Source organism: Pinus tabuliformis, chromosome 2_1, assembly GCF_031772625.1.
Source record: "Pinus tabuliformis cultivar Carrire ecotype Pingquan chromosome 2_1, CPIR1, whole genome shotgun sequence".
Taxonomy (NCBI): domain Eukaryota; kingdom Viridiplantae; phylum Streptophyta; class Pinopsida; order Pinales; family Pinaceae; genus Pinus; species Pinus tabuliformis.
The window spans coordinates 830,285,512-830,308,104 of NC_142299.1; the positions used below are offsets into that span (position 1 = coordinate 830,285,512).

The window sequence follows — 22,593 nt, forward strand, 5'->3', positions numbered from 1 at the left end:
TTGTCATGCGAGTTGTCTCAGCAAACAAATGCAAGCTTCCTCAAGAAACAAATGTGAGCTGCCTCAGAAAGAGAATATGCGCTAGTTATTTTCTTGTTTTACCCTAGTCTTGGTCTACTAGGTTAATGTAGACCTCTTCATTGTTACATATCATAACCTTAGACTTTTGCGGATCTCTAGTTCGGATCTCCAAGGGCTATCACAGGTCTGAATCTTCAATTCTTTCTAGGGTTACCGCAATATCTTCGTATCTCGCTGTTTTAGAGATCATCTCTTTTTCTTTAGCTCTAATTCCAGACAAAGAGCATATGTTGAACTAATCTGACAATATAAGTTTAAGACCTTCTTGGATGTTTCAGGCTCTAGAGTCTAAACCTGAGACATGATAATGATCTTCTTCAAATACCAACAGAATGTGATCTCCAGGTTTCCTTCTTCAAACCTTAGCTCTAATACCATGTTGAGAAACCAATAAGGCAACAAATTAGGATTGATTTCTCTTTACTTGATAATTGCTTGTGAATATGTGTTGGCTTCTTATTAATTCGATTATGTTTTCTTCACCAAACAATTACCAAAACATAAATCATGAGGATCACAAAAAGACAATGAACACGAGATACAGGGTCCAAGCTCGGGAAAAACCCCACAAGGGGAAAATCTATGTTGCACGAAACTTCTAGGAACCTGGCATTTCGGGCCGTACCCGTACCCGAAACTCTGAAACTTGGCCAAAACTCAGTCGAAACTCGACCATCATATAATCATCTATGAGAGTTAATATAGACTTGTTTTTCCTTCTAAATTATCATCTATGGTTCTTATTCCCTTTTTTCTTGCAAAGATTTTCTGTTATTCAATTATATATATATATATATATATATGACGTTTCGACCGGCGTTTCCAATTTTGGGAGGTGATGTTTCTAAACGTACCCATTTCAGAAACTCCAAAACGTTTCGGCGTTTCGTGCAACTTAGGGGAGAACCTAACCAATTGCTCTTCTTATAGAATCAGATCAAAGTGAGAAATGCAAGACCCAAGATTGATACAAAAATCCATCCTCCAAGAAGCCAAGTCAAGCCTTCTGAATTCTGCATCAGGATGAACTTTTGAAACTCGAATTAGCCATAGAAATATATCTCAGGAGCTTCGCATCAACCACGAAAAATATGTAACATGAAACTCCCATCAACCACAGAGGATTACTCCACAGAAAACTCGCATTAACTTAGCAAACAGATCTTCATCTCAGATCGTATTCCTTCACAAAAATATAGCCTCAGTCCCTCGCATCTCCTTCAGAACTTTAGCCTCAAGTAAACTTGTATCCTCTTCAAAATTTTAGCCTTTTATCTTCACATGCCTTCACCTCAGAGCTCATTTCAGAAAGCGTCGAATTGCTTGCCATTTTGTGGACGATGTATGCCAATGTATAGTTGTTCCCATATGCGAAAAGACACATCTTTTGAGTGAGCCAACTTGTCATCTAGGAGGGCTGACTTGGCTGTTTGAGGTGAATTGACCCAAATTACATTTTTGAAAATTTATTTTCCATTTTCCTTACAAGAAGTCCAAATGGGACTTTGACTCTTGACTCAATACATCCTAGAAGCATGAAGAGCATGCTTAACTAATAATATAAATATCTTTTTCTTCTTTTTGCTTTTTACATAAAATACATAATGATACAAGTACAATGATAATTATGAAGACCGAACCTAGTTACACTTTTCAACAAAAATCAGTTGTTGGTCAGCTTGACAAATATGGCTATCAGGCTACACTACAAAGACAAATTGTACGGGGCACGAAATTCACCCGAGCGGCCCAACAGCCCGCCGGGGTGGTGGGCCAATTCCGTGGAAGGAGTCGATTGTTCTGTTATTTGAGGAGCAAGAGTTGTGGGACATCGTGGAGAAGGTTGTCCCAATTCCTACAGATCCTACTCAGTTGGCTGCATTTAATAAGATAAATGTGAAGGCCAAGAGAATAATCCTGGACTCCATTAGAGACCATGTTATACCTCATGTGACGGGGAAGAAGTATGCCTATGAGATGTGGGCATCCTTAACCAAGTTGTACCAGAGTACAAACCAAAACAGGAAGATGGTGTTGAAGGAGAAATTGAGAAATGCCAAGATGTCTGAAACTGACACAGTTGCATCATACCTAACCAGGATCACTCAGATTAGAGATGATTTGGCAGCAGTGGGGGAAACTATTGACAGTGAAGAGTTGGTCAAATTAGCCTTGAGTGGCTTTCCTCCGAAGTGGGATGCCTTTGTTGATGGGATCGTCGCACGAGAAAATCTGCCCAATTGGGATAGATTGTGGGATGACTTCATACAGGAGGAGACAAGGAGACGCTCCAAAACTACAGGCCAACACGATGGAAAGGATGAGGAGGAGAATTTTTCTCTTGCTAGAAAGGTAAAAGGTAAAGTAAAGAGAAGTGGGGGATCTGCTTCCATGAAGGACATGAACAAAGTTAAGTGCTTTGCGTGTCACAAGATTAGTGGCTATGCGAGCTAGTGTCCACACAAGGAGAAGGAGGAGGATGAGGATCAAGTGGATGCATCAACATCAACTGCGATTGATGACTTTATGGAAAATTCGAGAAGGAATTTCCTCTAGTTGCATGTGCTTCTGACAGTAGTATTGTTGTGTGTGAGGATAGTGGGTTATGGCTAGTGGACAATAGAGCGTCCAATCACATGACGGGGATGAGGTCAATGTTTTGCAGTGTTTCAAAGAAAGGCTTAGACTGCAATGTGTGTTATGGAGCTATCACCACGCGTGCAGTGAAGGGGGTTATATCTGTCAAATTCCAACTAGAGTCGAGGATTTCTGCAGGTGAAAGCGATGTTGTTTGTTCTAGGGTTGATGGTGTTGAAATTTCTAAGTCTAACACGTCAGAAATTCTCCCTGCATTATCTGGTTTATTTCACCTACTTGTTTATTCCTTAACAAGTTATTTAACCATATAAATATTGAAAATAAACACAAATGCAATCTCAACTCATCTACAGATCATCAAATGAAATAATAGACAAACACACAAAGGAGACCGTTATTTTTGGACAATCATCCCTGGAAAAACCCAACTTGGGAAAACCGGTGCAGCAGTTCTAAGGGTTTTATTATTAAGCAGCTTTATTGAGTACAACTAGGGTGCCAAATTGGCTCACCCAACAAAGATTTCTATCTGGCAGTAATAGCTCTTCTCAAAAGCAGATATTCAGCTTCTCAGCACTAGTTTGACCCACGAAAAACCTTCCCGCGCTTCTCCAAGGCTCTGCTCAGCCCTGCTAGCCTCTGTGTAGCTCTGGAACCCCCTGTGTCAGCCCTCTGCCTCTCTGCGTCAACTCTCTGGCCTTCTGCGTCACCCACACAGGCCCTGTTAGCCTTTGCGCAGTCTCTAGCTGCCTCTACGTAGCCTCCTCAATCACTGCGCTGGCCCTTTGGCACTATCTATGCCTCTCTGTTATGTATTCACTGCCCCCACTGCAACTCAGATCACTTGTTCAAATTTTCTCAGCAAACACCACTCCAGAAAATCGAACTGACTGATCAATCTTGGTGTATCTCCAACTGACCCTCAAACCTCCTCTTATACTTTTTCTGTTGAGCCTTGAACGACCGAGATTAAGTCTCTAATCAACGGCTAAAATTAGATTTTGCTTGATCCATGTCATTTAGAACATTCTCACCCAGTTTTATATTAATACCCATTAATATTTTAATTTTCCTAAGTTTAGACTTGGGAACTCCATTAAAAATATTAATTATTTTAATATCTCTCTAACCGGGTGGAATTTCCCCAAACCATTTCTAGGTCTTGGAGGTCTCATGTGCTTTAGCCTCTCCACCAATTTTCATGGCTAAAGCACATCCAATGCTACCCCAAATCAACACTCCCCCTTAGCGAGGAATATGCTCTAGTAATGCTCCACCACTGAACATTACACTGATCATCCGGCACCGGTACCTGTGCCAATATTGGGCCTACTGCCCTACATCCACTGCATTGTTGCCTCCTGTACTACTGCCCATGGCTCTGCCACTGCCACTGCTACATTTGTACTGCATTTCCCTCTACATCCTTGTTGTTGCTAGTCCTTCCTCCCAACGCTGCATTTGCACTGCAACTCTCTCTCAACATGTTGCATTGTGCTGCCCATAGCACTACCACTGCTAACTGCTGCACTGCAACTCAGTTACTGAGAAGTAAGTAACTGATCTACCCAACTACTGACATCCTTGTCAGTCTAGAAGCCCCCTGATGCTGAAGATACCTCTACTGCTATCCTGTGCTCCCTCTGTTGCCTCTGCGCTGTTGCAACACCTTTGTGCCTCTCGCACTGCTGCAACCACCTTTGTGCCTCTCTACACTGCTGCAACCATCTCTGTGCCTCTCACACTACTGCAACCCCCACTGCGCTGCCACAGACCCCTGCACTCTAGCACTGCCTTGTCGCTCCATCCGCATCTTACTTCTACCAACATCCGTCATCCTGCTACTGTGATTCAGGGCTCCCATAGCTGGATATGATCCAAGAGTTTGGGTACCTTAAGGATCCTGCCCCTCACCTTCTGTAGTCTTCCTTACTACAACTCGATGTCTCCCCACCTCTTCTCTAGAGGTGCATGAGCACTCATGGCACAGTCGTCGTCCGTCTGACTTCTTTCTCCGCCTTTGCTGGAGCTGCCTTAGAGTCAAAAGCCTCTCCCTTATTCTTCTTCCTGGGACACTGGGTTGCATAATGACCCAAATCCCCACGATGGAAGTACTTTACCTTGGAGATGTCCTTCTTCTTCCTCTTCCCCTGTTCTCCCACAAATGCCAGAGCAGCATCCTCCTCCTCCTCTTTCTTGATTCGACCTCCTTTGGTACTACTCCCCGCCTCGGTCAGCCGTCTAATCTCTTCTTGGCAAAGAGCTACCCACATCTCTTCCCATCCTGGAAGAGTAGCTCTGCCCAAAATACTTTGGACAAATGTCTCCCAATCCTCGGAGACTACGTTCAGAGCAGTCCTCACCATGAACTCCTGATCCGGCGTGGCCCCTATGGAAGTAAGTTGGTCCCAAATCTCTTGCAACCTGCTGAGGTATAGATCTATCTGCTCCCCCTTCTGCATCTGATACGACCATGGCTGATTCTCCAACAGCATCTTCCTCTGCACGGAAGTGCCCCGATACATTGTCGTCAAGGTATCCCACATCTCCTTTACCGTGTTCTTCTCGGCAATATGCGGTACTACATGATCCTTGACCCCATCAAGGATTATGCACTTTGCCTTCGCCATTGCATCCTCATACCTTTCATTATCAGCTGGGTCGACTGGGATAGCCATGGTTCTCAAGGCGAAGCCCTTGATGCGATGTCTATCCAGAACAGATAGGATCCTAGCCTTCCAGATGACAAAGTTGGAGGCCCCATCCAACCTGTCTTGATCCCTCAGTCCGTTCATTGCCATCTCTGCTCCTTTTCTGGACTCCCTCTGAGTCTCGAATTCCCTCCTAGAAGTTCTTTCCGCCAAATCTCGATCCACTCCTCTCTGATCCTCTTTGCAACTACAACTTGAATCTGGATTTCTTGGCTAGAAATCCCTCAAGGCAGCGGCTCCCTCTACCTTGGTTCTGTCCCATTAGGTATTGTTCTGCTTCGACAGCAACAGCGCCCCACCAGCTTCCCAATCCACAATCTACCCACACCTCCCTATGCCCCAGCAGCTGAAGAAATTGAGCCTCTTGGCTCTACGCAATCCTGGCAAGGCTGAATCACCCCTCTGGCCAACTGCGTCACTCTTACCTGGTTGAGTAGGATGACGTGGCTCTTCGTGAGCCTCTTCTGTCTCTCACTGCCTCTACGCTGACCTTCTCTCTGGCTCGAAATGATGACGCAGGCCCTCTGCGTCACTCCTCTGCTGCCTTCTACTTAGGAACAACTCCGTCTCTCGGGACAGTTGTTTTTGCTGCAAATTTTCTGATTTCAGCTAGTGCCTTCAGTTCTCCTGTGATCTGCAATCCTCTGATACCATGTTGAAATTTCTAAGTCTAACACGTCAGAAATTCTTCCTGCATTATCTGGTTTATTTCACCTACTTGTTTATTCCTTAACAAGTTATTTAACCATATAAATACTAAAAATAAACACAAATGCAGTCTCAACTCATCTACAGATCATCAACTAAAATAATAGACAAACACACAAGGGACACCGTTATTTTTGGACAATCGTCCCCGGAAAAACCCAACTTGGGAAAACCGGTGTAGCAATTCTAAGGGTTTTATTATTAAGCAGCTTTATTGAGTACAACTAGGGTGCCAAACTGGCTCACCCAACAGAGATTTCTATCTGGCAGTAATACCTCTTCTCGGAAGCAGATATTCAGCTTCTCAACACTAGTCTACCCCACAAAAAACCTTCTCATGCTTCTCCAAGGCTCTGCTCAGCCCTGCTAGCCTCTACGTAGCTCTGGAACCCCCTGCGTCAGCCCTCTGCCTCTATGTGTCAGCCCTCTACCCTTCTGCATCACCCACGCGAGCCCTGCTAGCCTCTGCGCAATCTCTAGCTGCCTCTGCGTGGCTCCTTTTGGCTTTGCGTAGCTTCCTCAATCACTGCGCTGGCCCTCTGGCACTATCTCGTCCTCTCTGTTACGTACTCACTGCCCCTCGCTGCAACTCAAATCACTTGTTCGCATTTTCTTAGCAAACCCCACTCCAAAAAATCAAACTGACTAATCAATCTTGATGTATCTCCAGCTAACCCTCAAGCCTCCTCTTATACTTTTTTTGTTGGGTCTTCAATGGCCGAAATTAAGTCTTTGGCTTGATCCATGTCATTTAGAACATTCTCACCCAGTTTTATATTAATACCCATTAATATTTTAATTTTCCTAAGTTTAGACTTAGGAACTCCATTAAAAATATTAATTATTTTAATATCTCTCTAACCGAGTGGAATTTCCCCAAACCATTTCTGGGTCTTGGAGATCTCAAGTGCTTTAGCCTCTCCACCAATTTTCATGGCTAGAGCACTTCCGATACTACCCCAAATCAACAGATGGTACATGTGCTCTCAGTGTCAACCTTGGAAGATGCCAGATATAGAATTTTGTTTCGAGATGGACAAGTGCTTCTATATCTAGAGAGAGTGACCTTGGATGTAGCTGTAGTGCTTGGCATCAGATAGGAACAGGCATACAGGTTGTTGGGACAACCTATGGGTATATCCAAGGGGATCTTGGATACAGGATTAGTGTCAGTTGTTGGGAGGCCGCAGATGGCGAGGAAGAGTGATTCTTCAGGTACTGCTAGGAGCCTCAGCTGGTATGATATGACATTGATGGATGCTCAGGAGCAGGATCCTTGGAGCATGGTTGGATGTGACAGGTTCTCAGCACAGGTTCCAGCGCAAGTAGCAGGATAGGCTTCAATGAAAGAGGGCGCAGCTACAAATATTAAAATGGGCTTGGAAATAAATTCAAGTGGAGGAGGTTCTTCCAGAAGTACCTCCCTCACTAAGAGGGAGTATTGAGCTTTGTAGCTCAGAAGGTACTTCTAGCCTTGTGTCTTGACTAGAAGGACCTTGATTTACCTCGTTAGGAGCGTGCATTCAACATGCAAAGTGTGCAAGAGAATTGCACGCATGTTGATGTGTTGCGCATGTAAGGCAAGCTAAATTTATGACTTGCATTGAGTTAAAGTATAGAAAACTACAGTTATGATAGTTAACTAAAGTAATGTCACTTATCTTCAGTGAACTTAACGTCCTAATTTTGGCCATCAATCTTAGCTTAGGAAAGTTATAAATTGAGCCTAAAGTGAGGTGCTAAGACATAACAGTGGCACAAGATTGAGAGAGGATTCTTAGTGAGCGTGTCCTACGTCTGAGAGAATGCAGTGAGGCTCGTGATCAATATTGTATTTTCTCAGCTAAGTCATTATCCCTAGTACGGAAGCCCAAGTAAGTTTTGTGATTAATTTATTAATGAAAAATTGGTGATTGGGCTAAAATTGTTTATGTGTGTGATTCAAATTGAGTGATTTTGCTTCCGCTAAATATTTTTGGTTAGGAACTTAGTCATGTATTCGTTCAGTTAATAATTGTTGGGAACCAATTACTAGGTGTTGAGTTCGGGAAATTCTAACACTTAGTTTTCTTTGTATATTCCATTTTTGTAATAGGCGACAGGGAAATGATAAATCAATTACTGCGTATTTATGATATAAAAAAGAGTTTAGATAATTGTACTACAAGATTGCACTAAAATATGACCTATAATGAGACCAATCAACATTGCATGGACCATACAAATTTTCATTCATAGGATCTGATTGTTAATATGACTCATAGGCAACCTTAAAGTAGCAAGAGCACAGAACAAATTAGAGTGCCAGAGCATTGGAACATAAATGCAAACTAAACTATAATGTCAGCTAATTGTTAAAATTGGCAACTAGGTCCAAACTCCATGTGGATCACCTTATTTATGGCTTCTGATATATTTCCTAGATTCCTCTTAGCGAGAGGTGTAGGATTGATCTAAAGATCATCCGATTCCGATAAGTATTTATGGAGATATGAATTTATTTTGATTATGGACAAATTGTCAAGGTCGGCCAGCAAACTTATGTAGGCTCAGAAGCCCAACAGTCACGTCTATTCACCCTCAACGTTTGCATATAAATACAAGGAGCCTCCTCCTCATTTGGACAATTCATTCACTCATCTTCTCTCTCTCTCTCCTACGCATAAAAGGAGCCTCTCTCTCTCTCTCACGTGTGGCTGAAAGGAAGACGTCCTAGGGCAAGGAAGACGCAGAAAGAAGGACGCTAGGGCAGCAGGTCATCTCTTTGACTAGCGTTGACCAAGCGTTGACCATCCAGAAGTGCGGATTGGGTGTGGTTGCCTCTCCTACGAAGGCTGCAATTTTTGGCACAAAAACCGAGGTGATCTGACCTCTGGTTTGACTAGTGTTGACTGCCCTAGTTTAGGGCTGCAAGTTGACTTCAGAAATCTGCAAATTGGCTGTACTTTTGGGGTTGTTCAAGTGCTGTTTCTTCACGTTGTTCAAGGACAAGTTAACCGGAAATTGACCAAGCATTTTAGAGGTCAATTTCAACTAGTTTGACCAAGTTTGACTTTGTTGATCTAGGGTTTGTTGTTGTTGATATAAAATTATAGAATTCAGATTTTGTACTATTTCTCTCTGCTGAACTATTGAAGATAAAAGAAGATTTGATCAAAGGATTTCCTCGCATTGGGGTTTGTCCCTGGCTAGCTGCCACATCTTGTGTCTCTTGTCTTGGCTTGTTTTCTATTGATCATTTAATGTTCTATCTGCACTTTACTTAATGTATATGTGATTGCTAATATGTGGGAAATAAGAAGAAAAATAAGTAAACTGCTCTAAGCATAGAACATACCATAATTTAACATGGTATCGGCGCTGAGGTGAAGACAAAGCCCAAGCAAGAGCAAGAGCAAGAACAATCACCGAAGAGAAGGTTGGCAAGGCTATCTGAAAGAAATCATGGGGTCTTCAACACACTTCCCTGCTGAAAACAAACTCCGTGAGAAATCTGACTATCACGGATGGAAGATGTCTCTCGATCTAACATTAGAAGAACAGGAAGTGTTGGACCATGTGAGAGGCAGAATTGTTGAGCCTCCATCAAATGCATCTGCTGCTGCTAGGAACAAATGGACCAAGGGAGAAGTCAAAGCAAGGAAGATCATCCGGGACTCTATCAACAAGCGCTTGGTGGCCTATGTTTCTGAGCTGAACACCTCCAAGGAAATCTACGATAGACTGGTGAGTTTATTTAAAGTTAATGATGCAAATCAAGTCTTGTTTCTTAGAAATAAGCTGAAGGAAATTAAGAAAGGAAAAGATGAGAGTATGCAAGCATATTTCTTAAGGATCACCGAGATCAAGAATGATCTCCTATCTATTGGGGAAGTAATTCCTGACAAAGAAATGACACTCACAACTCTTGGAGGACTGCCATCTGAATGGTATATATTCAGGACTACTCTTATCAACAATAACATAATTCCTGGATTTGAGGAATTAATGGCCAGATGCATTCAAGAAGAAACGAGGATGGAAGAGCAAGAAATGTCGATACTTAAAGGTCATCCCTCTGCCTTTTCTTCTCATACTAAAAGAAGAAACAATTCCGGGGCTAAATTCAAAGGAAAGGCTAGAACAAAGGGTGGAAGAAAAGGACGATGTTACAATTGCAATAAACAGGTCACTATGCAAGGGAGTGCCCTGATAAAAGGGACTCACACCGGGATGATGATCAAAATCCCTCTCAAGGCAATCAAAGGAATGGCAGGTCAAATGGCAGAGGTAAAAGAAGTGTCGGAAATCAAGGAAGAGGACAACCATTCAAGAAGGCAAGAAATTCCAGGTATGAATTTAACATTGTTAACAATAAGCAAGATGAATATTATCTACTAGCAACTCTTTCTACTATTGCTCCCCCGAACTCGCTGGGAAATTGGCTTATTGATAGTGGTGCCTCAAGGCACTTCACTGGTTACAAAGAAGCTCTCTATAATCTGATAGAGAAGGAAACCAACCTAGAAATTGTTCTTGGTGATAATTCAAAATATCCTGTGAAAGGCGTAGGAAATGTCACTCTTCAATTGAATCAGGGTAATACCATCCACTTACAAGATGTATTATATGTACCTGATCTCAAAAAGAACCTGGTGTCCATTTCGGCAATGGAAGACAAAGGCTACAAGGTGGCCTTCAGTGATGGCAAGGTACGTGTATGGAAAAAGAACTTTAAAGATGCTTTTACTCTTGGGTTTCGAGTTGATTCATTATATCAGGTCGGAGGAAGTCCGCTAGGTGTCATGTCTTGTGACACATCTCTTCAGTCCGAACTATGGCATCGGAGGTTTGCTCACCTTCATTATAAAGCTCTACCCGATGTAAGAAAAATGGTGACCGGGATGCCCGAGTTCAAATTAGAGCAAGAAGGTGTATGTCCAGGATGTGCCGAAGGAAAGCTCAAAAGGGGACCATTCCCCTCAAGCCAAAGCAAGACCTCCGATATATTGCAGTTGGTTCACTCAGACATATCCGGTATGATGCCTGTGAACTCCTTGGGAGGATATTTATATTACCTCACTTTTACAGATGATTATTCTTTTGGATATACTTCTTGAAAAAGAAGGATGAAGTGTTCCCCTGGTTTCGGCACTTCAAAGCCTTGATCGAGAATCAAACTAAAAATAAGATCAAGACCTTAAGGACTGATAATGGGACTGAATATGAATCCAATGAGTTTCATGACTTTTGCAAAGAGGCTAGCATTAAAAGGGAGACTACTATAGCATATACTCCTGAGCAGAATGGTGTGGCAGGAAGAATCGTACAATTGTGGAAGCTGTCCGTGCTATGCTCCATGATCAAAGATTTTCGAAGTTTCTATGGGCCAAAGCTGCAAATACCGCCATATATGTACAAAACCGATGCCCTCATCAAGCATTGGGTTCCAAGACTTCCAAAGAAATGCTCACCGGTAAGAAACCTGGCGTATCTCATTTTAAAAATTTTGGAAGCCCTGTATATTTTCATGTGCCTAAAGAGAAAAGGAATAAATTGGGTGCATCTGGAAAGAAAGGAATCTTTGTGGGCTATAGCGAAAATACTAAGGGCTATAGAATCTATGTAGCTGGTCAAAGGGAAGTCAAGATTAGTCATGATGTCACCTTTGACAAAGATATGGCTCTTAGCAAAGTAGACAATCTTCCTACTTTAAGGGGATCTAAAGAAGCTGACACCAGGGAACCGAAGGAAAAGGAAGATGAGACGATGCCCAATGTGGAAGAACCTATGGATCCTATTGATCCTCCTTCGCAAGAGCCTTCCTCTTCTAGGAAGAGGCCTCCATGGCTTAGGGGGACACTTGATGCTGAAGGACACATTGCACCCAGAGGAACCTTCCGTAAAAGTAAGAAGCCGAATAGGTATCAGGGATACCTAACCATCATGAGCACGATCATTCAAAATGAGCCTTCGTCATTCACAGATGCTATCAAGCATCAAGTATGGAAGGATACTATGACCGAGGAATATGAGTCCATTATGAAAAACGATGTTTGGGATGTGGTCCCCAAACCCCAGGACAAAGCAGTTGTCACTTCAAAATGACTTTACAAAATAAAGCATGCAGTTGATGGAAGTGCAGAAAAGTATAAGGCTCGTTTTGTCACTCATGGCTTCTCCCAAAAGGAAGGTATAGACTATGACGAGATATTTGCACCTGTTGCCCGATATAACACCATCCGCTTGATCATAGCCCTTGCTGATTCGCAAGGATGGAACCTACATCAGATGGATGTCAAGACTGCGTTCTTACATGGTTCAATCAAAGAGGAGGTCTATGTGGAGCAACCCAAAGGATTTGAGATTTATGATCGAGAATCTCATGTGTGCAGGTTGAAGAAGGCCCTCTATGGGCTAAAGCAAGCACCCCGAGCATGGTATGAGAGGATCGATAGCTACTTGGCTGGGATTCACTATGAGTGAAGCCGACCCTAACCTTTACTTTAAGGTTATAGATGACAAGCCTCTCATACTGTTGTTATATGTTGACGACCTCTTTCTAATAGGTGTAGACCCTCTCATTCACGAATGTAAGAGGGAGCTGGCTTCTGAGTTCGAGATGAAAGACCTAGGACTTATGCACTATTTCCTAGGACTGGAAGTCTGGCAGAAACTAGGGGAGATTTTCCTATCTCAAGGAAAATATGTGGTGAAGATATTGGAGAGATTCGGCATGGTGGACTGCAAGCCCGTAACTACCCCAATGGAGCTTGACTTCAAGAAGTTAAGCGGTAGTGCTGCCGGACCTGTTTTACGAAATGCTACCGAGTATCGTCAACTCGTTGGAGCATTAATGTTCTTGGTGAACTCCCGTCCGGATATATGCTTTGCAGTCAACACATTGAGTCAACATATGGTTGAGCCTCACCACTCACATTGAATTGGTGCCAAGAATCTATCGAGATATCTTCGTGGCACAATCACTCATGGGTTGAGATACACTGCCGGAGATGTGAGACTACTTGGGTATATTGATGCTGATTAGGCAAGCAGTGTGGTGGACCGAAAGAGCACTTCCTAGTGCTGTTTCTCTTTGGGATCTGCCTCGATATCCTGGATGAGCAGGAAGCAGAAGTTGGTGGCTTTGAGCACCGCCGAGGCAGAGTACATTGCTGCTAGCATGGCCTCTTGTGAGGCAGTCTAGTTGCGAAAGCTCTTCAATGCGCTGTTTGGATTTACATTGGATACCACCGTGATGCTGTGTGACAACCAGAGCAGGATCCATTTATCAGAGAATCCCATATTTCATGATCGCTCCAAGCATATCGATATCAGGTACCACTATATTCGAGATATGGTGCAGCGAGGAGCAATAAGGCTCCAACATATTGGTACAGATGAACAAGTCGCCCACATTTTGACAAAGCCCCTAGGAAAGGTCAAATTCCTGACTTTCTGAGAACAACTTAGTGTCGTTCAGAGACCCTCTTATTAGGGTCGAGTATGATGTATTGAGCTCTGGGAGCTCCAGGGGGGCGCGGGGTACTTCTTGGAGCGACATGTGACCACAGGGCGACTCACCATCCCCTGGTGGAGCACTATGTACAGGGTAAAAGGTTCAACCTTCCCCTGTGACACCCCGTGGCAACTGTGGAACAGGATGATTAGTTCTTCTGTGGGCCAAGATGATTCGTTCTCCGTGGCGACTATGGAACAGGATGATTAATTCTCCTGTAGGCTGGGATGATTAGTTCTCCATGGCATCCACTAGACAGGATGATTCGTTCTCTTATGGATAGGATGATTAGTTCTCCTGCCGAGGCATCCTACCCATGCAGTCTGGGACTCATGGGAAGTACCTCTCATCTAATCAATGAGCAGGGAAATGAGGATAGGGACCACAGTAGTACTATCGATGGACGCATCGTTGTATCTACCATACTCCCTATGCTAGGATGACCTCCATTGATCTGGGATCAATGATATTGATCTGAGATCAGTGAGAGTGGTTCACACTCTGAGACTGACTTTGGGTCAGTGGAGGATGGTATGATACATCCTCGATCATTTCTTCTTCTTCATAGTTCGAGCAGAGTAGAGCAAAGTGGGGTCAAGCTGTACAGGACAGTGCATTTGATGGATGGATAGTAGCGACGGTCCGACGGATTGCAGATGGATTTCTCCCTAATTGAGAGGGAGTGTTAAAATTGGCAACTAGGGCCAAACTCCATGTGGATCACCTTATTTATGGCTTTTGATATTTTTCCTAGATTCCTCTCATCGAGAGGTGTAGGATTGATCTAAAGATCATCCGATTTCGATAAGTATTTATGGAGACATGAATTTATTTTGATTATGGACAAATTGTCAAGGTCGGCCAACAAACTTATGTAGGCTTAGAAGCCCAACAGTCACATCTATTCACCCTCAACGTTTGCATATAAATACAAGGAGCCTCCTCCTCATTTGGACAATTCATTCACTCATCTTCTCTCTCTCTCTCTCTCTCTCTCTTACGCATAAAATGAGCCTCTCTCTCTCTCACACGTGTGGCTGAAAGGGAGACGTCCTAGGGCAAGGAAGACGCAGAAAGAAGGACGCTAGGGCAGCAAGTCATCACTTTGACTAGCGTTGACCAAGCGTTTACCATCTAGAAGTGCGGATTGGGTGTGGTTGCCTCTCCTAGGCAGGCCGCAATTTTTGGCATGAAAACCAAGGTGATCTGACCTCTGGTTTGACCGGTGTTGACTGCCCTAGTTTAGGGCTGCAAGTTGACTTCAGAAATCTGCAAATTGACTGTACTTTTGGGGCTGTTCAAAGGCTGTTTCTTCAAGCTATTCAAGAACAAGTTGACCGGAAATTGACCAAGCATTTTAGAGGTCAATTTCAACTAGTTTGACCAAGTTCGACTTTGCTGATCTAGGGTTTGCTGCCACGGATATAGAATTACAAAATTCAGATTTTGTACTATTTCTCTCTGCTGAACTATTGAAGATAAAAGAAGATTTGATCAAAGGGTTTCCCCGCATTGGGGTTTGTCCCTGGCTCGCCGCCACATCTTGTGTCTCTTGTCTTGGCTTGTTTTCTGTTGATCATTTAATGTTCTATCTACACTTTACTTAATGTATATGTGATTGCTAATCTGTGGGTAATAAGAAAAAAAATAAGTAAACTGCTCTAAGCATAGAACATACCATAATTTAACACTAATTCTATCTAATAAAATGGAGCTACAAACTTCTATCATCTATGTTTTCATTTAGTTGCATATTAACAGTGGCATAAGCCGTCCACTAGAATGAATTGAGCAATGGAAGAAATCTAAGATACAAAGTAGTAGGTGTTTGAGGAAAATAACACAACCTTTAAATGAGCAAATATTGCCTTAAATTAAATATCAGGTACAAAAATAATAAACAAGCATTTCTCTTCAAGAAACCTATGCTAACAGCCATATGCAGACAAAATGAGAAAATTAAAAAGTTGTCTAATCTAAAGCATGAAATCATCCATATTTTGCATGAATAAAATACAACTAAATGAATCATCGTATGCGTTACCTTCGATATTGGATAGGCAATAGGGTAGCAAATAAACATAAGGATGCGCACAAGCCACAGTAAATTTGCACCAACAGAAAGTCCGTGTTGTGAACATATTGCTTGTGGGATAACCTGTACAACAAGATAAGAATGTGTAGTTCTATATTTTGCAAAATTCAGACAGTCTTAGGATGGATTTCACGAAAGAGAAAGCAATATTAAATACTTGCAAGGTCAATTTAACAAATCACTTCCCACAGGTTAGAAAATCTGGAAGTTGTATTTCACCTCCCCAAAAGCGAGGACAAAAGTCACTGAGAGAATCACAGCAACTACGGTGTTGAAGATCTTTTCCAGATAGATAGGAAGAGCCTGCAGAAAGAATAATACACCATTTTGCTTACCAATATTCTTAGCTACAGATTAAAAAAGAGTAAAGAGGGCGCAAGACAGTTGAAACGAGCTCAAATAAAAACTGATTATTTCGAATTTCCCCTCGGGGGTACCAAAATGACCCAGAAGACAAACTCGTTATTTAAAATTTATTAATGGAATACCACATGTTCCCTGTACATAAAAAAACAAAACTCTCAGAGCTCTAAAATAAAAGATTTATCATTTGATTCAATCATCTAAGCTGTCATCTAACCAGCACCAGATTCTAATATTTCCTCGAATTTCTCTAGTAGCAGTTTTTCCATTACAGAATATTTTACTAGCTTGATCATTGATCGCTAAGGGCAAAAGATCATTTTCTAACCCCTATTAAAAAAACTGGCCGTACTTGCATGAAAATGAAATAAGTAGATGAAAGTACATGACCTCGGGAGAATTAAGACAACATATCATTTCAACGGGCTTGGTTAATAGTAGGTTATCTAGTTGTTTGGGTATTTTTTAGGGGTAAAATTTTGCAAATTGGTTGTTTTAACTTTTTTTTGGTATTATTTGAAAAAAAATATATTCATCAATTTGATTATAAATTCATCTATTTTTTATATAAACGTGATTAAATTGACAATATTCGTTAAAAATTTACAAATTTTAATAATTAATTATATGTTTTTAATTGAATATTTATATACATTGTATATGTATGGTTTTTCAAACTTGAATAGCCGCCTAGAATACTATACATAAATAATATATTTGAATCCTTAAAAAATACCCCAAGCCACTTGTTTTAATGTTTTGTCGGCGAATATGCCAAGAGATTGAATACAAGTGATTCGCATAATATGCACCTCATGAGTGTGCAAGCCCCTTTCCCAAATTGATGCACAAAGAATTTTATAGGAAAAGGATGTAGACTAAAACAAAAAGGAATCAGTGGATCCATAGTAATCATGGAGAACCCAATTCTTATGACTATAGTATAAATGTCTCCTCATGGGATGACCGAGTGGTTGGCACAATGGGATGTTATCCCCTCCACCCAGTTTCAAATCCCACGAGGTGGGGGGGCCGGGGGGGACCATCTTTGGCCTGTTGTGATAAGGCTCAAGGAGTAGGCTCCCCCACCCTCATGGAGTCTCTGCTCGAGTCATAAATTCCTGGTATATCTGCCTTATGGGATGTTGGATGTACGCTTGGTGTTAAAGTGGCAGCCACTAGGTTTGATGTTGAGCCTTGCCCAGATTACTCCAACGAGTTACCAATTTACCATGTTATAAAAATAAATAAATAGATATAGTATAAATTATAATTTGAATAAGAGGAACAAAGAGGATAGAGCAAATAATTTGGGTGCAGAAGCCTTATGTATTCCTAACCAATTAGGAAGTGTAGAATTTATAGAAATTTTAGGTTGATTTGCTCAATGGAATAATGGCAGGGGATGGACACAAACTAACACTCTTAAAAAACAACATACAGACAACAAAGTCTGGGGGCGGGCATCTGGATTCTAAGCTAATGATTGTATTTATAATAATTGGAAGCTTTTAGGATCTTCCTCCAAAATTGTGACCACTTGTTTATTTCCTGATGCTTAAATGAGTACTTCTTGAATTAGAAATGATGTCCAGGAGCTAAGCATATCTCTATTATTGTTGAAACTTCATTGGTGAATTTCAATTGATGAAAGAAGGAAATATCCTGTCCTTTAAAATGATATCAATCATAAGAAACAATGAATTATGGTGAATTTGTAGCTAAATTCATTATAATAGCAAACAAAAAGAAACATACCTCCATTGCCACGGCATTACATAAGAGCAGTGTCACAAGAAGCTGATGCTGCTTTTTTACCACTGGTAAGATGGCACCTACAATGAAAAAATCACAACTAAAAGGTGAACTTCTAACCAAAATTAGCAATGTGAACGTCAAAATAAATGCATCAGAAAACATTAGATGGATAAGAAATGCATAAAACAAAACCTTAAATTTTGAGAGTTAGGATTTTGGAGAGGCATTGAATCCCACAGTTGGTACTGCATTACTCAGAGCACCCAACCCCTAGCAAAATAGAATGTTTACTGTGTATGAGAGCCGTTTAGGAAGGGAAGAGAGTAAAGGCGGCACTAACTTGATTTTGAATTGCGATGTTTTGTAATCTAACCCTTCTCCCACAGTAGGGGTTTCAAATATGGGTTTTGCAAGAGGATGAATCATGCAAGGATTCAGAAGGCAACAATGGAGAGGGGCACAGTAGAGGCAGGGATGGGCAAACAACATTGAATTTAGGTGAGGGCATATGTTATACTATTCTTAATGATGAGGCTATCTCTCAGGTGAAATATAGAATAAGAAAAATCAGAGATTTTTGCTTGCGTGGGCCCTATTTATGGATGGGTGGGTTTGTAATAACCGGAATAAAAATAATAGTTTGCATGAAGCATCTATATTTTAGCAAATGGAATGTTCTTTTTCACTACAAAGAAGACAATATGACTGTATGTGATAAAAAACAAATTTGGCTATCTAAACATACTCTAAATAAAGCTGTTCCATGAGAACATGTTAACGAATTACAACCCTTAAAATATCAATCAACCAAGATATATTTGAGATTCAGGGATTTAACCTGTTCTCTGGAACTTTCTACCACAAAATTTACAAGATGTGAGGGAATTTCTCAAAATGGATTTATATAGATAACATTGTGGATTATACAAATGTAAGGCTTTTAATATCGTCCCATTCAAGGGAGCAAATGCCAAATGAAATCTGGCTTTCCCTAGGATCTTGCCAAAAAACCTATAAAATAGAGAACCTAGGAGGCTTAATTGCATCATACTTTTGTAAAATTCTAGTTAGAGGGTATGTTGCTTAGGTGACAGTGGTGACTATAACCCACCAGTAAGTGGGTAATCCATAGGAGAACTTTTTCTCCTCCTTGGACAACCCTCCAACCAGCAGCCCTATTGATCAGCACATGACATGATGCCATAGATCCTCCACATATTGCTTTAGTCAGATTTCTTTCTCCCATACGGCATTCCCTCTTGAAGAAAGGTCGGTCATCTATCAGCAAGTACTTTGACCATTTTGTAATCATGTGCTTTTACTTAATGTTTTCAGGTATACTAATATGAATCGAGGGTGATTTGGATGACTGAACGATCTCAACTGTATTTTTGTCTCTCACTTCACCTAGGAGGTATGAAAATTTCACTACTGAAATCCTATTGCAACAACTGGAAATTTTTCTTCTAATTGTTAATTAATTTAACAATTTATTTGCTATGGCAAACACTGAATATATCACCATGCAACCTTCACAAATAAAACTGCAGAAAATAATAGCACTAGAAACCGAGAAATGCTAGCACACACATAAAAATATGACACAATGATTTTTGGACAATTGTCCCCGAAAAAACCCAACTTGGGAAAACCGGTGCAGCAGCTGAGGGTATTATTATTACGCAACTGTGAAATTTTGAGTACAATCTATGGATGCCTTACTGGCTATCCAATCAGCAAGTATCTGACAAAAAACAATTCGAGAGAAAATTCTCTCACCCCACAAGCAATCCCGGCACTGGCTCCTCCAAAAAAACTAGTCATCCAAACCCCTACGTAGGCCCTCTGCGCAGTCCCAGCGTTGCCTCTCGCATGTGTGGCTTTGTTCAGCCTTTGATCAAGCTGTCTTGCCTATCTATGCCACTGGAAGTGACTCTCCAGACCTCCGGAAGACTTTTTCAGCCTCTGGACGTTGAATCAACTTCCTCTCCAATTAAATCGAACTGCGCTGCTAAAGATTTTGCGCAACCCTTGCGCAACTTCTGCATGGAATGCTTCTGCCACTTGCAGTTGCCTCACCGGATCTAGAAAACTTCCTTTGGCTCACTGTCCCTTCCCCTCAGTATCTCTGCTTCCCTCTTGAAGATCGAACTCTTCCGGCCACTGACTGCGACTACTCTAGAAATCGAACTATCAAGGAAATTGAACCCCACAAGTGTACTGTCTATCTACCCATCGACTTTTTCTTATAATCCTTTGTTGGAACACCAACGGCCAAGATTAAAACTTAATCAAGGGCTAGGATCACATCGAGTCGATCTGTGTGAGTTTCTAGAGAATTCTCACCTTGACTTAATTAATTATGATTAATTAACCATATTCCCTAAGTTTAGGCTTACAAAATATTTAAAAATCGGTTAGTAATCTAATTAAGTCATCTCTATGTAGAATTTCCAAAAACGATTTATGGGTTATGGAGATCTCATGTATTCTAGCCCCTTCACTAATTTTCGTGACTAGAACACATCCGATGCTACAAAAACTAACACTCCCTCTTAGCGAGGACTCTGTTCTAGTGTTGCACACCCTGCCACAACACCTTGTCTCTGTACCACCTCCTGTCACGCTGCTAATGTCTAGCCATTCTGCTCACCAACCACTGCGCAACTCTGATGTTGCAATTGTGTTGCTCCTAACACTACCATACTGCTGCCAACTCTGCATTTGCAATGCAACTCCCTCTCATCTATTGCTACTGCAAATGCAACCATTGCAACTGAGAAGCATCCAAAATATTGAATCAATTGTGTTCAATATGATGCATCTGTCTCCTAAATCCTTACTACTACTAGCCACCTCTGTCCACTGAAGAATATGCACTGTTGTTGACTCTACCCCGTGCCACTATGCACTGCTACCAACATTGCACTGTGCTTCTCAGCACCTGACTGCTACTAGTTTGCGACTGTCACTCTGGAATTTGACTACATTTCTGACACTAATCCATCCTGCTACTAAATACTGTGGGCCCCAGTAGCAAGGTGATGATCCATGAGGAGGAATGATCCGGATTTAGACAGGAACACAATAGATTACAGAGATAACCATAAACACAGAGATGCGATAACCATAAATACAGAGATGCAGCGGAAATAATACTTCATTTCATTAATGAAAAATACTGAAATATGCTTACAAACAGAAATGGAAAGAAACCAGTTAGGGCAATGGTAGCTTATCTCTGAGAAGAGATGTGATGGCTACATGCCTCTGAACTGTCTTACAATGAGGCTCGAAGGCCTATTTATTGTTGAGAAACAGTGGAAAAACCCTTAACATTCCAAAACCTAACCCTAGAAAATGAAACGCCAAAACTATGGGCCCCGTTTGGGGTAAGTTGGTACATCAACTTCCCGAGGTCGTAACTTTGGCATACGATCTCCGTTTGACGCATACAATAGCTCGTTAGAAAGATCTATCCGAGCACTATCATTGTTGGAACGGGCAACATGGGTCCATGGATTGCCCCCGGATTCCCCAAAAAACGTCGTTTAGGGCCTCAAAACGGCTCCGGAAGTTCAGGACCCGAAAAACTGCTAAAAATAGTAAGTTGTGCTACAATTAAGGAAACTGAAAATGCTGAGAAGAACAATGGTGGGGGTCCAGGTGGACTTGGCAGGTGGCCACCAATATCCACCTGGATCATTCCTCCCCCCTTAGGAAGCAATGGTCCCCATTGCGTTGAGCTCCTCCATGAGATGAGGAAACTTTTGTTGAACTTGTTCCCTGGTGAGCCACTTGCCCTGCTGAAGGAGTTGGCCTGCTTTGACAACTCGATACAGTTGGATATTCTGTTGGCGAGTGTTCTTGATCTGTGTGTCCATGATCCGATCAGTTGCAGCTTGTTCCATGCAATCTGGATTTAATTCTGTGGGTTTGAGCTGTTCTGCAATGTCGGATGTGTCTAGCAATGGTGGAAAGTATGGCCGAAGGCGGTCCACATTGAACACTGGGTGCAGGCCAAGGAATGGGGGAATGCTAAGCTCAAATGCATTGTCTCCCATAGCCTTAGTAATGGTGTAAGGACCATATCGGAGTGGTCTCAATTTCCGATAGGCTCCAGTAAGGCGTTCCTTTTGCAAATGCAACCAGACTTTGTCGCCCACCTGAAACTTGTGTGGCACCCGATGTTGATCATGTCGCTGCTTGTACTTGGCATTTGATTTCTCAAGAATGTCATGGACCTGCTGGCGAATGTGTTGGATGCGCTCGATGAAGCTGGTGGCCTTATCTGTTTCGGACTGGACATGAGCTGAATTTATGTGAGTAGCTGCAAGTGGCATGGCCACATCAATGGGGCATAGTGGCTGGAATCCCAAACCCACCTGAAAAGGCCTATGGCCAGTGGAGCTGTGAAGAGCTCGGTTGTAGCTGTGCTGAACATAGGGGAGGCTCTCGTCCCATGTGCGTGGATGCTTTGAGTTATACATGCGCAGAATGTGCACAATCATCCTATTGACAACCTCTGTCTGGCCATCAGTTTGAGGATGGAAGGCTGTGGACTTCGTGAGTTTGGTGTCCAGCATTGACCAGAGACTGGACCAAAATGTGCTGAGAAACCGACTGTCCCGATCTGAGATGATAGACTGTGGGATTCCAAAGTGCACCCACACTCGTTCAAAGAAGAGTTTAGCAGTGGCTTCTGCTGTGATATTCTTCTTGCAGGCCACCATAATGGCCATCTTCGAGAACCTGTCGACGACCACAAAAACACAGTCATT

The 22,593-nt window shown here is 42.0% G+C and overlaps 1 protein-coding gene across 1 annotated transcript in view; it reads right to left on the bottom strand.

The window, feature by feature from the left end:
* The window catches only part of LOC149203220 (DUF21 domain-containing protein At4g14240-like), a 210,673-nt gene that overhangs the window by 141,589 nt on the left and 46,491 nt on the right, over positions 1–22,593 (bottom strand). Inside the window, exons 2-4 of the mRNA XM_089403363.1 lie at positions 17,813–17,889; positions 15,911–15,994; positions 15,641–15,754 (exon numbers count right to left, since the gene is read on the bottom strand). Of these exons, the coding sequence (XP_089259489.1) occupies positions 15,641–15,754; positions 15,911–15,994; positions 17,813–17,889 (275 nt within the window). The remainder of the gene's footprint in view (positions 1–15,640; positions 15,755–15,910; positions 15,995–17,812; positions 17,890–22,593) is intronic.